We start from the raw sequence: 16,450 nt of genomic DNA on the forward strand, positions 1-16,450 counted from the left end.
TGGGAAGAACACCAGGGATCCGGGACCAGAAGAAGCCTAAAAAAAAAACAGTCTACACAAAAATGTGCAGAAAATTAACTAATGTTCAACTAAATGTCATTTTCCCATCTTTTCATCATTTAAAAGTCCATATGCTCAATAATACAACTTAAAATTAAAATCAATACAATGGAATTGGACAAACAAAAGTACAGTATAGCATAGTAACTCAAAATTGACATACTTGACTCAAAACAAAATTATTTCCTTTCAAAATGCATTTTTCATTGTACCAAAATATACAACAGATGTACAACTAAAATATACAACAAAATGTACCTGTGTGGTAACATCCACTGCTATTGTAGATAGCCAGACTGTTTTTTTTTTAATCCACTGTAACGTTGAAATGTAAACTTTTTAGTCATTTCACCATTTTAACTTCAAGCTAATCAACACAAAATGATCATTTTTACTCACCGAGATAACTTTGTTTTACAACAGGTGTCATCTAATTTTCAAAGTAGTTCAACTTCGAGGATATATTTCGTTTTCTAAATCAGTTTCAATCCTAATATCTACTTCTGCTCTGGCTCCCGTTTTTTTCCAGGCTTTTTTAAGGCAAGGCGAATGGCAGAAAAACAGCAGAAGAGGAACGTTTCATTGTGCCCTGCCACTTAGTGGCGAACTAGATATTGAACTTTACTCTAGTTTTGAGTGTTTGCATTAAAGGTCATTTCAGGACTTTATTGGGGCAAAATTAACAGGGTTACACAAAGTAAACACAATTTGCAATTACGTAAAATGTATAGTAATGACTGTTAACATTAGTAAGGTGAATAAATTACTGTATGCACTGCAAGTATAGTATTGTACTGAATATTGTATAGTATCGAATGTCTGTATATTCAGCACTTGCATACTGTGAAAATACAGTGACCAACTGCAGAAGTCCAAAAGGTTACAGTAAAAAACTCTAAATGAAAAGCATGTTACAGTCACTCAAAAGAGTTTTGCAACTGCAAAATCAAGGTCAGTGAGAGAGATTACATGTATTCTGCTTCAGCATCGCGTCTTCATGTTCTGGCGGAGGAGTTTGTCCACATCACAGACACACTGTCATCTCTGGAGGCAAAGAGAAAAACCCTAAAGCCAGATCCAGCCTTGACAGTGTTCTCCACACATGCTCTTCATCATCCTCATCCTCTTCCTCCTTGTTCACCACCTCTTACACGCACTCTTCCTCCTCTCTCTCTCTTATATATTTTCAATCCATATAGGTATCAACATTCAGTGCAACATTTTGAGTCAATTTTGACACTCTAAACTAACTTGTATTTTGTACATTTGATAGAAAATAAAGAGTATTTGTCAGTTTTATTCAAATTAATTAGTTTTAAAATGGGATATAAAACTTGAGATTAATTATTAAGTCTGTGCATACAAATTAATATGCATATACTAAATGTGATATTAAATATATTGCCTCAACGACCAAAACGTATTATGTTAATATATTTATTAAATGTGCAATAAATAATAACAATTATGTTTAACAGTTGTAGGTGTAATGTAATGCCACGTGTAAAATATGGAATATGAAAGTAACAAGTAAGCAAGCGATGCCTCTATAACAATGGTGACAGAGGCTTATGGGTAATGTAGACCCTTCTGTTATTCACATCTGTGAAGAGTTAGAATATGTAGATGTGACACAGTAGCTCAGGGTAAGAATGACTTTTACTTATTTATTTATTTTAATTCATCTGAAAAATATTTCATTTCCAGACTCAAAACTCAAAATCTGATTTTGGGAAGATGATGAATCCAATGCTTCCAATGTTTGTGCTAAAACTTTAAAGCTCTTCTTCAGAAAGTTGTGGACTGCAGTTGTCCTCACTCTCCTCTTCATCATCTTCCTCCAGCGAGAAGAAGGAAGGGTGTGTGTTGACACTGCCACAGGTGCTGGTGATGCTGCAAGTTTCTGCTGGAGAATGTACCGCTTGTGTGAGATACAGCAGTAGAGCCCCTGTGTCCCTCTTCGCTCAGCTCTCTAGGCGGATCTTCAGGGAAAAACTGAAGAACATTCACATTGATAAAAAACAAGTATTGTGATTTTTTTGAAGCAATATTTACAGGAAACTATAACATCCTGGTTAGTGGGATCACCATATTTTTGCACATTAAATAAAAAACATTTATCGTACATACTATGGATCTTGATGTCCTCTTTAGTCTCCCGAAGAAGACTGTCCAGTTTGTCCAATGTTTTTTTTAGATGTTGATAATGCTGAGTCATCTCTTTTACAATGATCATCTTCTCCTCCTCCATGCGCCTGACCAGCAGGACTTGCTCAAACACTCGCCTCTTCAAGCCGAGACTCGACACTATTTCTGAAAATAAAAGTGGAGGGAAAAAACTTCAAACACTAACACACAACATATTCAGCTTTACGTCTAGCACAGTGTTCTTCACTAGTCATTCTGAGGGCCTTGAGAATAATATTGATGAAGAACTTTATAAGGGTAATAATATAACAATATCCTAACCGTATCATCCCTTAAGTATGCATATAATAATGCAGCCAATACACATAATTGACAACAACTGAAACATCACACTACATTATAACAGAAAGTTAAAGAAAGGCTCATCCCAGTATTAAGATTTTTTATTTTTATTAAAGACATATTGAAAGGATATCTAATTGGTAGACAGAGTTATTTCATGCTTGGGTTGGATTTTGCCATTTCAGAATAGATATGGTTTTCTTCTTAAATGTGTTTGGCTATTGCAGTTCTTATATATAAAAGAAAAGTGATGACCACTACTAGTATAGAGTGTGTGTTACAGGAGTAACAATAACTATCAGATTATCACTATGGGCCAGTTGTTCAAAACATTTAATCTGGATCAAAGTTATCCTTTTAATTTCTTTTATGACCCCTCATCTGAGCCACAACAAATAAAACACACACATACATTAACAAATACATTGTGGATATTTTGAAAACATCTTTAAAAAAAAACAAATGGCTGAATGTCCAATAGTTAACAAAATAAAGAATGTTCAGGGTTCTTCTTCATCTCTGATGATTGTTTCTTTGAAATTAATATACGGAGATGAATGACAGAAAAATGGAATATATTATTTTTGTTTGTTACTGAAATCTGTTTGGGTGATTATTTAATGGGGACAAGATCATTTTTATTTTATTTTTTACTTTACTATACTATACTGAATAGCTTAATTGGTAGCCTATGTCTACTTTATCACTGTTAAAACGGTTACACAAGTCAAGTGCAAAATATAAATAAAAGTATATACACTAAATAATACAAATGTATTATTTGACCAATTTTAAAGTTTTACTATACATTTTCTTCCTGGAATCCACCTTGAAATCCTGTTGGGATCAGGATGGTCCTGTTTTTTTTTTTGGATCAAAGTTATCCAAATCCTACTGACAAGTTTTGAACAACACAAACTGAAGGTTTGATCCAGATTAAAACTAGGATTGGATTGCGTGATCTAATCTGATTTCAGATTCCTTCTTTCCCTTTTGAACAACCCATTTTCAAGATTTGATCCAATCCGATAACCAAAATCCGATCAGCTTACCTTTGAACAACTGGCCCTATGTCTTCATATGGGAACATTACAGATCATTTTTCAGATAGCAACAGAATATATAATGTGTTATTCTTTACTGTATGTTGCACCTTTTTTACTGGGTGGCAGTGTTAAACTGCTGAGTGTTATTACTTGTATTAACAATCAACTGAATTTTGTGAATTCAAAAAAGCACAAAAATAAAACACATTAATTAGCATCTCCTTGTGCTTCCCAAGGCAGAATAAAGTCATCAGAGAGACTGCACGCTGCTTCGGTGTCAGTTTTCTCTTCACAGCCAGGAATGGTGTTGTACAGCACTATCTTCTCTCTGAGTGTCTTTTTCAGCTCACCAAGTCTTCTCCGTTTGCGTTGCCTTGTTTGGTTGCTGTCTTTAAGTTAAAAAAAAAAAAATATTATAATTTTTTTTTTTTTTACAAAATGCAAGTTGAGTGATTTATTATCAAATACCATTTTGTCGACACAGATCATGCTTCTTTCTTCGGATGGAATAAATAATCTCATGGATTTCACTCTGGAGCTCTTCCTGGCTACTGTGAGTCCTGTGTCTCTCTTGAAAACCAGAAATAAGCAAAGTCGACCATTACAGAAAACACAGTATCACTGCAAAAATGTAAACAAATATATCTATGGAAGTGTATACACCAGTGACTATATTACACACCAGTGGCTGCCCATTACTTGCCATCACACACCCACCGATCTGCATCCTCCATAGAGATGTTTAACTCCTGCTTGAGACTCTCAAGATCGGCTGCTTCCATTTCTGCTCTCTGTGTAGTCTATTTAAAAAGAGAAAAAAATGACAGAAAAGTCAAGTCAAGTCAAGTCAAGTGTATTTATATAGCGCTTTTCACAATACAGATTGCATCAAAGCAGCTTCACAGCATTAAACCAAAATAACACAACAAGGTTGTTTCTAGTGTAAATTTATTGATTGATAAAATTAAATTAATATCCCCAAAATATCCCCAACTGAGCAAGCCAAAGGCAACAGTGGCAAGGAACCGAAAACTCCATCAAGTGACCTAATGGTGTCCTAAAACTCCATCAGGTGACCCAATGGAGAAAAAAAACCTTGGGAGAACCCGGGCTCAGTCGGGGGCCAGTTATCCTCTGGCATTTATGAACTAGAGGCCAGATTGTAGTTTGAACAGTAAGATTTAAAATGTTATATGAATGCCTGGCTGAAGAGATGCGTCTTTAATCTAGTTTTAAACTGGGAGAGCGAGTCCGAGCAACGAACAGTATCAGGAAGGCTATTCCAGAGTTTTGGAGCTAAATGTGAAAATGCTCTCCCTCCTTTGGTGGATCTGGATATCCTAGGTATGACCAAAAGCCTCGAATTTAGTGATCTTAAAGAGCGCAATGGATTATAGGGCGATAGAAGATCCGTTAAATAGACTGGAGCTAAGCCGTTTAGGGCTTTATAAGTCAGTAGCAATACCTTGTAATTGATACGGAACTTTATAGGTAACCAATGTAGTGATGATAAAATCGGTGTTATATGATCATATTTTCTTGATCTAGTAAGAACTCTAGCGGCTGCATTTTGGACTAACTGTAGCTTGTTTATTGAGGATGCAGGACAACCGGCTAATAAAGCATTACAGTAATCTAGCCTCGAGGTCATGAATGCATGAACTAACTTTTCTGCATCAGAAACAGATAGCATATTACGTAGCTTAGCAATGTTTCTAAGGTGGAAAAAGGCTGTTCTTGTAACATATGAAATATGATTTTCAAAAGACAGGTTGCAATAGAGTATAACACCCAGGTCTTTTACTGTAGAGGATAAAGTAACAGGACATCCTACGATGTTAAAATTGTATTGTGAGAGGTTTTGTGGGTGGTTTTTTGAACCGATAAGTATTACCTCTGTCTTGTCTGGATTTAATAAAAGAAAATTACGCGTCCTCCAATCTTTGATATCTTTAACACATTCTGTCAATTTGGATAATTTAGCGTTTTCATTCGGCCGTGATGAAATATAGATTTGAGTGTCATCAGCATAACAATGGAAACTAATTCCATGTTTCCTTATAATATTTCCAAGTGGCAGCATATATATTGAGAATAACAGAGGGCCCAACACAGATCCCTGCGGCACTCCATAGTTTACTGGAGTTATGATCGATTTTTCTCCATTTAAAGAGACAAAATGGTAGCGGTCAGATAAGTATGATCTAAACCAGCTTAATGCTTGTCCTTGAACACCAGTATAATTTTGTAGTCGATCTAAGAGTATTGTGTGATCTATAGTATCGAACGCAGCACTTAGATCAAGTAAAACTAGTATTAAGAAACAGCCTTGGTCAGAAGCTAAAAGTAAATCATTTGTGATTTTAACGAGCGCAGTTTCAGTGCTGTGATGTGGTCTGAATCCTGACTGAAACTTTTCATAGATATCATTTTCTTGTAAGAAAGAGCCCAGTTGAGCGGACACCACTTTTTCTAATATTTTAGACATAAATGGAAGATTTGAAATGGGTCTATAATTTGCTAGATTATTAAGATCTAATTGTGGTTTCTTAATGAGAGGTTTTATAACTGCCAGTTTAAATGTTCTTGGAACATGACCTAAAGATAAAGACGAGTTAATAATATTGAGGAGAGGCTCTTCCACTACAGGTAACACTTCCTTCAGTAGTTTAGTTGGTATAGGATATAATAAACATGTTGTTGTTTTAGATGAAGTGATAAGTTTATTTAACTCTTTTTGTTCTATAGTTGTAAAGCATTGTAATTGTTCTTGAGGGGTGATAATTGAGGCTGAATTATAAGGCGCGATTGAAGATTGAACGTTTACAATTGTGGTTCTGATGCTTTCTATTTTCTCAGTGAAGAAGTTCATGAAATCATTACTACTAAACTGTAACGGGATATTTTGTTCGGGTGACTTCTGTTTATTTGTTAGTCTAGCCACGGTGTTAAATAAAAACCTAGGATTATTTTGATTATTTTCTATTAGTTTGCGGAGATGCTCAGCCCTGGCCGCTTTTAGGGTCTTTTTATAACGTGACATACTGTCTTTCCACGCGATTCTAAAGACCTCTAAATTAGTTTGTTTCCATTTACGCTCTAAATTACGGGTTTCTCTCTTTAGAACACGCGTAGTATTGTTGTACCATGGTGCTTTAATTTTCTCTCTGACCTTTTTTAATCTAATTGGTGCAACAATAAGTCTCATAAGCAGAAAAGCAAAAGCTTATTTGCATTTTGAGCTTTTCTTCAGCAATGTCCAAGAAAAAATATTGAAATATTATTGCATACATTAATATTATAATACATGAAATATTATTGCAAACACTTAAAAGGAGCTTGGTTTAGAAAAACAAACGGGTCACACGCCCAACTAAAGCAAATACTGACTTTTGGATCACTAACACATCAATATCAACTCTCAACAATAAATTCTGTAGACTTGTGACAGAAATAAAGTAATAAGTTAGTAATAAGTGAAGCTGGTATGCTGTTTGTGGAGTTGTTTAATCCTCCTCTGCTGAGATCTTCACAGATTTAATGTCTTATTTTCTCTTCAGTTGATTTCATCTAAAGGCGGACGTACACGGTGCGAGTTTGGACACTCGGGAGGTCGTGAGATATTGCACACGTTGCGAGTCAGTTTAACTGATAATCGCGTCAAAGCAGCTGGTACACGGCACGACTGTCCTGCACGAATTTTATCCCGAGCCGGCAGCAATCACGTGAGCTTTCGCGCTAAACACAGAGACTGTCAATGTTGCATGATTCAGGCAAAGCTTCAGATAGAAAAATGACAGGAATGTGTGTGCAAATGATTTGCTGAAAAGCAGAGAACAGTAGCCATTCCTTTCAACATAAAAACTTGTGTATGTGTGTGTGTGAGACCAGTGCACGCTGTATGGTTGCTGCCACTGAGGTAGGGCTATAGCCCCATCGACGTGGTTGTGTATGATTTGGCAATAGGGGACAGCTGGTGAAAATCGTGTACGCCCGCCTTAAGGCTGTGTCTGAAGTCAGTTGTAGTTCTTGTGTTTCTCTTTCCTTCAGTGATTCTGCTTGGTAACAGCAGGTGTTCATCACTAATACTCAAGCATCCCTTAATAAATCACTTAATTATCACATTAACTTTAACAATTTTAACACTCTTTAGATTGGGACAATATGTATTTTTAGCAGTGTTGATTTAACACTGAAGACCTTGATTATCTTTTTCAGGTGTTTTTGATTAGGGTTGGAGCTAAACAGAAAAGTGGATCTCACGATTCAGAGTTGGGGACCCCTGCTCTATAAGAACTCAATAAATCAAACATAGTGATTGCCATCATTGATATACAACTGACATCACATGATTCATTTCCTCTTTGACTTCCTAGCCATAATCAGCAGGTGTTATAAACACAGAGTTACAGCAGCCAGAGAAAAACTAAAGTTAGAAAGTCAAGGGTCAAGAGCCCAACTAAAGCAGTCACTGATCTCCATCATGGTGACTTCAAATGAAACAATAAATCATTAACATCTAAACCTCTGTTAATTCTCAAACAGAACTGTAGACGTCTGACAGAAATAAAGTCAGTCTGGTTAGTAATAAGTGAAGCTGGTAATGCTGTTTGTGGAGTTGTTTAATCCCCCGCTGCTGAGATCTTCACAGATTTAATGTCTTCTTTTCTCTTCAGCTGATTTCATCTAAGGCTGTGTCTGAAGTCAGTTGTAGTTCTTGTTGTTTCTGCTCGTCTCTTTTCTCTGTTCATCTTGTTTCTCTAAATTGACATTCCCAGAATTCCCTGTGTGACACTTCTCTTGTGATGTTATTTCATTTAAATAATTATGTTTCTTCTTGGTTTTTGTCATCAGTTATATACATTTGGGGGTTATATTAAATCATATATTGTTTAATGAATGTTTATGGCATTATTTGGAGTCACGTGTGTGTCATCATGATGGTGTTTTGTATTTGTATGTATGACACTGTGCACCTTCTTAATATTAACATGTGCCTCAGATTGTGGAAAACTAGTGGTGTGTTTTAAATCATCATGTGCTTTTCTTTTTTACCACCTGTGTTATTATGATGGTTATCAGTATTTTGCAAGGATATAAAGCAGACTTTAATACTTTAGTGAAATTTAATGATAACATTTTCCGTTTTATGTAATATAACAGTTGTTCTGTGAAAACTAAAAGGTTCCTACTGTATTTTTTATGGTAAAGTACTGGGAACCACAGCTGATTTTTTATTTATTTATTTTTTTTTTTTTTACCACACGTTTAAATCCTGCTGATGTTTTTTTTTTTTTTTTTTTTTTTAAGTAAGGTTGCTACCATATTATTTACGGTAAAATACTGGTGGCAACCAAGCTGATGTTTTTTACCGTAAATTTCACCGTTTTTTTAACAGTGTAGGTTTTGGCAATGCATGTAAAAAGAAATCAGTGAAATGGTATCACAGCTTTAGGGTTTAGAATTTAAACTTAAGCCAGTTCGCTGATGACACTGCAATTTTTTTGAAAAACAAATTTAGGCGTATTAGATGTGAAATAATTAGTATTTATGGCATTTATTGAGTATTATAAATGTATTGAGGCATTCACTGCTGTATCAGGCCTTAAAATGAATTGTGATAAATCTCTATTGTTTCCTCTTAAAGATTGCTCCTCTACAGAAATAGAGAACATCCCAGTTAAACACCAATTAACATATCTAGGTGTAGTAATTTGTTAAAATGAAAAACAGAGGAGTCAGTTAAATTTTGATCCAATTATTGAGATAACAAAAAATAAATATAATTGGTGGTTAATGAGAGATATATCAATAATTGGGAGGGTATTATTGTACATCTTTAGCATTAAATGTGCCTCCTAAGGTGATTAACGAAATAGATAAGATACGTTATGACTTCATATGGAGAAAAAAGCTATTATTTTTATTTTTAAAAGCATTATTTTAAAAATGAGGTAATATGTAACACCAAAGAGCAAGGGGGACTTGAGGTCTTAGATTATAGTACACTTAATTACACTTTCAAAATTAAATGGTTGATAGAATTTTTGAAAGATAGAGAAAGTCTTTGGAATGTATTTCCTAATTACATATTTAATACTCTTGGAGGCATAGATTTTTTTTGTTGAAATGTAATTTTTCTGCTGAAATAGTTCCTGTAAAATTGGCCAGTTTTCACAGACAAGCCCTGCTAGCATGGAAATTGGTATATAACCACAATTTTTTACCACACAACTATACCTGCAGAAAGATTATTTTGGTCTTCTTTATTTGGTGATATCTCTTGGGTTAAAGCATGGAAATTGCCAAATAAGTTTTGTGTCAATAACATAATTAAGGAAGTGTCTTACAAAATACTTCTAAGAACTTAGCATGTTTTGGAAATATTTAAGCTTAATATTTCTTTTACTTGTGAATTTTGTGCACTAGAAAAGAAACAATTTTGCACCTGTTTTTTTCACTGTATTTACTCAAGATTATTTTGGAAAGATTTAGAAACCTTTATTAATAAAAAATTGAAGTGTAGGATGGAAATTTGTGTTTTTTTATACTCAGAGTGACAATTTGGAATGTAAAGAACAACATATTATACAGTTATTTATTTTATTAGGAAAATACCATATACATTAAAAGGAGTGGGCTCAAGGTAAACCAAATTGTCCACATTTTATAAATGACTACATTACATGTACATCTTTTGGAACAAGCTAAAAAAAACAAAAAAAAAAAAACATGTAATGCCTTGAAAGCACTGGAGTAAGTTAATGTTAATATGATATTGTGAATATGTAATACCTCTTGTTCGTGTGGCATTGATAAAAAAAACAAAACAAAAAAAAACACTTGTGATGATCTCTATTAACCCATTAATCATGAGGAGTCACTGAGAACCAATGAACAAGTGTCTGTGGGTTTTACCCTATTTTTTATTTTATTTTATTTATATTTTATTTATTTTTTACAGTCAATGGTTTTACATTTGTTGAAGTTTTAGTTAAACAATGTTAAATAAAAATTAAAATGTATAATAGTAGTTAACAGTCTTGGCCTGTTTAGCTGAGCCATTCATATACCAAACAAAACAAACCCTGACAATAAAAGAACAAAATAGACACTTCATAATCTTATTAGATGATTAGATAATTGCATTTGAAAGATTTTACTTCCAATAAAAATTTTTCAATAGATTTGTAAAAGGTGTTTTTATGCATGTTTGGCCCGGGTTTTGTTGCATTTACACTGTTCTGACCACTAGAGGTCACCGTGGAGACGGATGTCGGATTGTTTAGACGACTCGACACAATTTGCTTCAACTTTTTCAGTGTTTCACGAAGCCATGATCTGTCAACCAAGATAAACAGGCATATATAGAGAAATGTATATTGTAATTTATTTCTTATATAATTTTGTATTATTTACATTATAAATGTTTCATATTTTCAAGCTAGTTAACAAAAGCACACCTGCATGTTCTAAATTATTTAGTCAAGAGACTATCACTGTGCTGAGGAGAACTTAGCAATTACTTTAAATTATAATAATTATAATCTTAATGTTTGCGGTGACCCCAAAAACTCACACAATAAAACCTTTTAAATTCCAAAATAATAGAACATTAAACACTAACAGATCTCCCCCTACATTATAGCATAGCAATGATTTGCTTTAAAATAGCAAAACACATTAAATAACACTTAATTTTAACATTGGCTCTCCATTAACAGTCAGAAGCAAAGCATGCTAGAAATTGTTGTAACTCATTCCGTGAATGTGTGTATATGTGTGTGAACATACATTCACATTTATATGGGAACATGCATGTGCAATATATGTATAAGGATAAAACTTTGTGAATATTACATGTAATGCTATTTTTGTCTTCATTTATAAATATTTTATATGTATTAATATATACATGGTCAATGCATATATTGCAGTATATTGAAAAATATAAGCACTAGTTTCCCATATATGGAAATGTATTATGATTTTTCTAATTCAATTTTGCAGTATATTCCCATATATTTTTGTTCCAGAAGGGTAGAACCTGTTTTTCTAAGAGTTGTTACTTAAACTTTCAGTAAGACCATCCTATCAAGTCTTGCATTTTGAATGATTTATGTGCATTTGTATATTAAAAGTAGCTGCTAAATAAACACGTAAATGTATATATCAAGAAATAACTTTCTGTTTACGCTTCAGTCTGCACTGAATCCAAAAGCACATTTCTGGCATCCTCTTCTATGTCATCCAGAGCTCTGTGCAGCATTGTTGAGACTGTGTAAAAGGATATTCCTCCGGCGGTCAATGAGCCAATAACGGGTATGAAACTCAAAACACATGCAACTGTACCTTTAAACACAGTCACAGCCACAGATGCAGCTTCCAGCATGGCAATTAATGAAGCGTGGCTTATTCCAGCATGCAGTGGAGACTTCATCAAACTCTTGTAATGCTCTATGCTCTTCCCAGATCTTTCACAGAGATTCTGCAAGGATTCATCATCGAGACCAAAAACTTTTAAATACCTTTCTGTCTCTTTAATTAGAATGGTCAAATCCACAGCAATTGAAAGACCAGGAACAGGAACCGCAGCCGCACAAGCAGAGAGAAAGGCTACTTTTGCAATATTGTTCTCTTGAGCTTTCTTCTTTTTCTCATTAATCTCCAGCGTGATATTTGGCAAAGCTAATAGCAGCACATCCCTCTTATGCTGTGGAAGATCTTTCTCTATCTTCTCCTCCAGCAGATTGAAATCATACTTTTCCAACTCCCAGGAAGAGATCAGGAAAACAACAGGATCCTTCACATTGATCTCTCTCAGACCTGTAAAGTAGTAAAAAATAATAATATCATCAGAAGACTATTATTTATGAACAATATTATTTTATAGTAAAGAAAAAAGAGAAAAATAGAGAAAAAAAAATACTTATGATAAAATATAAAAGTAGTGATTGCAGTTTTTGACGTTTACTGTATACACTGTAATGCCATGTACTAGATTGACCAACCATTTTCACAGTCCTCTCTGATGGAATGAAGTGTATTTTTCTCGTCAAAGTTGGCCTTCCTCTTCCTCTTCTCAGCAGCAATGCTAAGATCAATTTTAGAACGAACAAAATAAAACTTTTTCCCCATTCCTATGATCTCTTTGGCCAGCAGTTTATGGCATTCCTTAAATCGATCTGAAGCAATGATAATGAATACATCATAGCGTTGAATGTTAACCTCTTTGAGGTATTCATGGGCTTTGAACTTTGGTGTTCCAATGCCAGGAAGATCCCACACTTTCACATTTTTGTGTTTTGGGTGAAGATACTCCTCAGGTTTCATAGTGGTCTCCACTACACCAGTTTTGGCAGAGCCCTCATCTCCATCTCCTAAACCCCTTAAAGCATTGACAAATGAGGACTTTCCAGAACCAGACTCCCCTGTAATGCCGATGTTAAGTTCTTCATGCTCTTGCTTGTCAAGGAAATGGTTAATTTTTTTTATGGCTGATGGGAGATCCAGAGAACCTATGGATTCTTTAATGTTTTCCAGGTGCATTTTCACTGGCGGAAAGCTAGCCATCTAAAAAAAAAAAAAGTGTAAACATTGTTATAAAAAAGCATTGGTAATACTGTTATAAAAATATAAAAGACTAAAGTTCTCAAAATTAAATCTTTTTTTTTTTTTATAAAAATATGTTTATTTTTATTTAATTGTCTTAAGATTAACATTGTATTTTACTAAAAAGTAAACACGTTATAAAAAATACTATTTAAAAATCTTACCTTCAGAGCCCACAAAGCAAGAATTAAACCCAGTCTCTTCTCTGTTACTCTGTTTGTTCTCTATACAAAATAAAATGTCACTATCAAATGAACAGAACTTTTATTTTGTAGCAAAATTCAGTATATTTGATGTGAATGCCTTATGTTAAGGATACACACCTAGAAAACAAACATACTAAAATATATTTTAAATACATTTATTTTATGCTAAGTATACTACAAAAACATTTATTTTTGTAATTAATATAAATACCCTGCAATTGTACTTTTAGTATACTAAATTGGTATACCTAAAGTCTGCTAAATTAGAACAACTAATTGTGATATGATCTGGGAAAACCCATCACATTTGGAAATGTGGAAATTTGACCTATTACAGGTTTTGATACCATATCAAAGCTGGTTTCAAGTCCTTTCCAAATCTGTTTTTATTTATTTCATCGTTAGTCGGTTACAAAAGTTATGGTCATCTGAAGTCAGCTGATCGCTATGATTTTTAGGAATTTTAAGAAAAACAGGTTTAATTAACTGTCACGTCCTGCTAGCGGGACGATTGGCGCTCTTTTTCTATTGCCTTTTTTTCATATCACATATTTTAGTAATCATCATATATGAGGTATCATTCAAAAGCTTACAAACTCAAAATTCATCCTGTGAAAACCATTTTAAAATTGGACGATTGAATGCGAGCAAAATCCTTTAAGCAAGCAGCTTCAGACTCTGTTGTTCTCTTGTGCTCCGCTCCGCTCCGCATATTACAATAACGGTAAAAAAAAAAAAAAAAAAAACCTTGCATGCCGTTGTAGTTTACAGAGGACTGGCGGGAAATGTGCATTGATATACCTTTATTCTAGATGTTATGTGGTTTATTTTGCAATAGGCGATTTTTTTATTTATTTATTTATTTTTTTGCACCTCCGCAGACGTGCGTGTTTTTAAAGAGAAATACCATTATGGTGCTCAGTGTTTGCTTTAGTTGGGCTCTTGACCCTTGATTTTATAACATTAGTTTCTCTCTGACTGCTGTAACTGTGAGTTTATACAGCATATTTTGTACGGCAAGAAAAACCAAGAGGAATTTGATCAAGTGATTCTGCCTGTCGTGTTGATGCTATTATCATTCCGAACATGTCTGATTATCTCTGTGTATAAGCTTTGAATTTATTGGAAATTCATTTTCATCATACATCTGTAAATCCACAACATGAACTCCTACAATCTTTCTGTAACCAGATATTCTGAAGAATATTGAAATAATATAGTGCATTACAACATTTTGAACTCCTGCTTGACTTTAACACACACAGACATTAACAATCAGCACATGAATCTCAACAATGGTGACAATAAAAATTTCATGTCGGAATGCATGCTGGATTGCAGGATTGTATAAACCTCCCAGCATGCACTGCTGCAGGAATACATAAATATTGAATAAAAAATAAAAAAATATTGCCACCATATTGAGATTCATGTGCTGATTTTTTATATCTCTGTGTTTCTAGAAGACAGTGTAGGTCTGTTTCTTTGGTTGTGCATGATGTGTTAAAATATTCAACACTGTAACTGATTGCTGTAGTTTTACTTCTGATACAGTATTAAACTCTGAATGAGATTACTTAATGAACATATGATGATTTTGTCATCATCATCAATACAACAGACTGCATTCACAAACTGTGTGTGTGTGTGTGTGTGTGTGTGTGTGTGTGTGTGTGTGTGTGTGTGTACAAGTGTGGCTTGCAAAAACACAGTTCAAGCAGCAAGAGAAAAACTGATGTTAAAAAGTCAAGGGTCAGCATCCCAACTAAAGCAAACACTGATCTCCATTGTTGTGTTTGTATACCGCTGTAACCTCTAAATCATTCTACAACATTCCCATAACATTTTACAATAATACATTGCCCTTACCTGCAGGTTAAAGATGCTAGAAGTTTTTTCAGGGTCCTCGGCGGTGTCTGATCCAGTTCAGGTCCTGGGTCCGTTTCACTGGGCGTTTACTTAGTATTAATATCTTAACTACAACAAAGTAAAGATACTTCTAGTGAAAAAAATCACTCTGAGACTTGTTTTGAAAGTTTTTCGAATCACTAAAAATGGATTTTGTCTTACTTAAATAGTTTCAAAGAGTTTAAAGTTTATTGTTTTAAAAGACAATAAATTCAAAAAGGAAAAAATAACAGAAATGAGTATAGGTCTTCACCCGAATTGTGGCCCCGACCCACAGAGAACAAAACCTTTTATATGGTTTTAATTGGGGCTGTCTTAAGAGTTTGGGGCTGTCCTTACAATGCAGCAATCCCTTACAAGGTAAATAACTGGCCTGGAACTTTCCACAGTTAAAGCTATTTTGCAAAAAGCGTGTGTGACCCTGGACCACAAAACCAGTCACATGGGTACATGAAATTAGGATAGGACAATATTTGGCCGAGATACAACTATTTGAAAATCTGGAATCTGAGGGTGCAAAAAAATCTAAACATTGAGAAAATCATCTTTAAAGTTGTCAATTTATGTTTGTTTGTGCTGTATTCACACACAAAATAAATGTTTTATATATTTACGGTAGGAAATTTACAAAATATCTTCATGGAACATGATATTTACTTAATTACTTAAAGCAGCATGATCTAATTAATTTTGAATTATTTGTGTAACACATTTGAAAAAAATTAAACCACTGCAGAAACTCTCCTCAGATCACAATTCATTAATTGCTATTTGTATTGGATTGCATTTCTAATCCAAACTAAACTATTAATAACATTTTTTTTACAACCAACGATTTACAGCCCAGCAGGCAGTACGTCAATGTGATGTCAGGAATGGATAATGATTATAAAACCATCAACTGGAAACCATCATCACCTGATCTCGTCTTACTTTAGCTTTCTTTGCTGTTGCAAATGTGCTTGACAAACACACTAGCTGTGTCCCAATGTGAAGGCTGCATCCTTCGGAGTATGCAGACTTCAAGGATGCGTCCTTCGAAGGACGCCCCATGTAGCCTTCGTAGGATTTCCTAATTGTGCAACCAGGTGTTTCTGATCACCGCTCCTAGCGCCAAGCAACAGTGTG

The 16,450-nt window shown here is 34.2% G+C and overlaps 2 protein-coding genes across 4 annotated transcripts in view; one reads left to right on the forward strand and one right to left on the reverse strand.

The window, feature by feature from the left end:
* LOC307170272 (NACHT, LRR and PYD domains-containing protein 3-like) overlaps positions 1-16,450 on the forward strand; it is a 412,645-nt gene that overhangs the window by 62,483 nt on the left and 333,712 nt on the right. The window lies entirely within an intron of this gene.
* On the reverse strand, positions 703-15,588 carry LOC307172749 (interferon-inducible GTPase 5-like). 3 transcript variants are annotated; one of them, XR_013823759.1, is made up of 9 exons: positions 15,284-15,588; positions 13,373-13,432; positions 12,608-13,169; positions 11,949-12,422; positions 4,279-4,396; positions 4,065-4,166; positions 3,947-3,985; positions 2,191-2,373; positions 703-2,055 (listed from the first exon to the last, which is right to left on the reverse strand). XR_013823759.1 is itself a non-coding variant. In XM_079895329.1 (4 exons), the coding sequence occupies exons 3-4, from the start codon at positions 13,167-13,169 to the stop codon at positions 11,788-11,790; spliced, it is 1,197 nt and encodes a 398-aa protein (XP_079751455.1). In that variant the 5' UTR covers positions 13,373-13,432; positions 15,284-15,588; the 3' UTR covers positions 8,862-11,787. The 3 variants fall into 3 exon arrangements, 1 of the variants encoding a protein (XP_079751455.1); XR_013823760.1 differs by having other exon boundaries at positions 2,191-3,985; XM_079895329.1 differs by lacking the exons at positions 703-2,055; positions 2,191-2,373; positions 3,947-3,985; positions 4,065-4,166; positions 4,279-4,396 and having other exon boundaries at positions 8,862-12,422.

Source organism: Squalius cephalus (genome assembly GCF_949319135.1).
Source record: "Squalius cephalus genome assembly, chromosome: 1".
Taxonomy (NCBI): Eukaryota; Metazoa; Chordata; class Actinopteri; order Cypriniformes; family Leuciscidae; genus Squalius; species Squalius cephalus.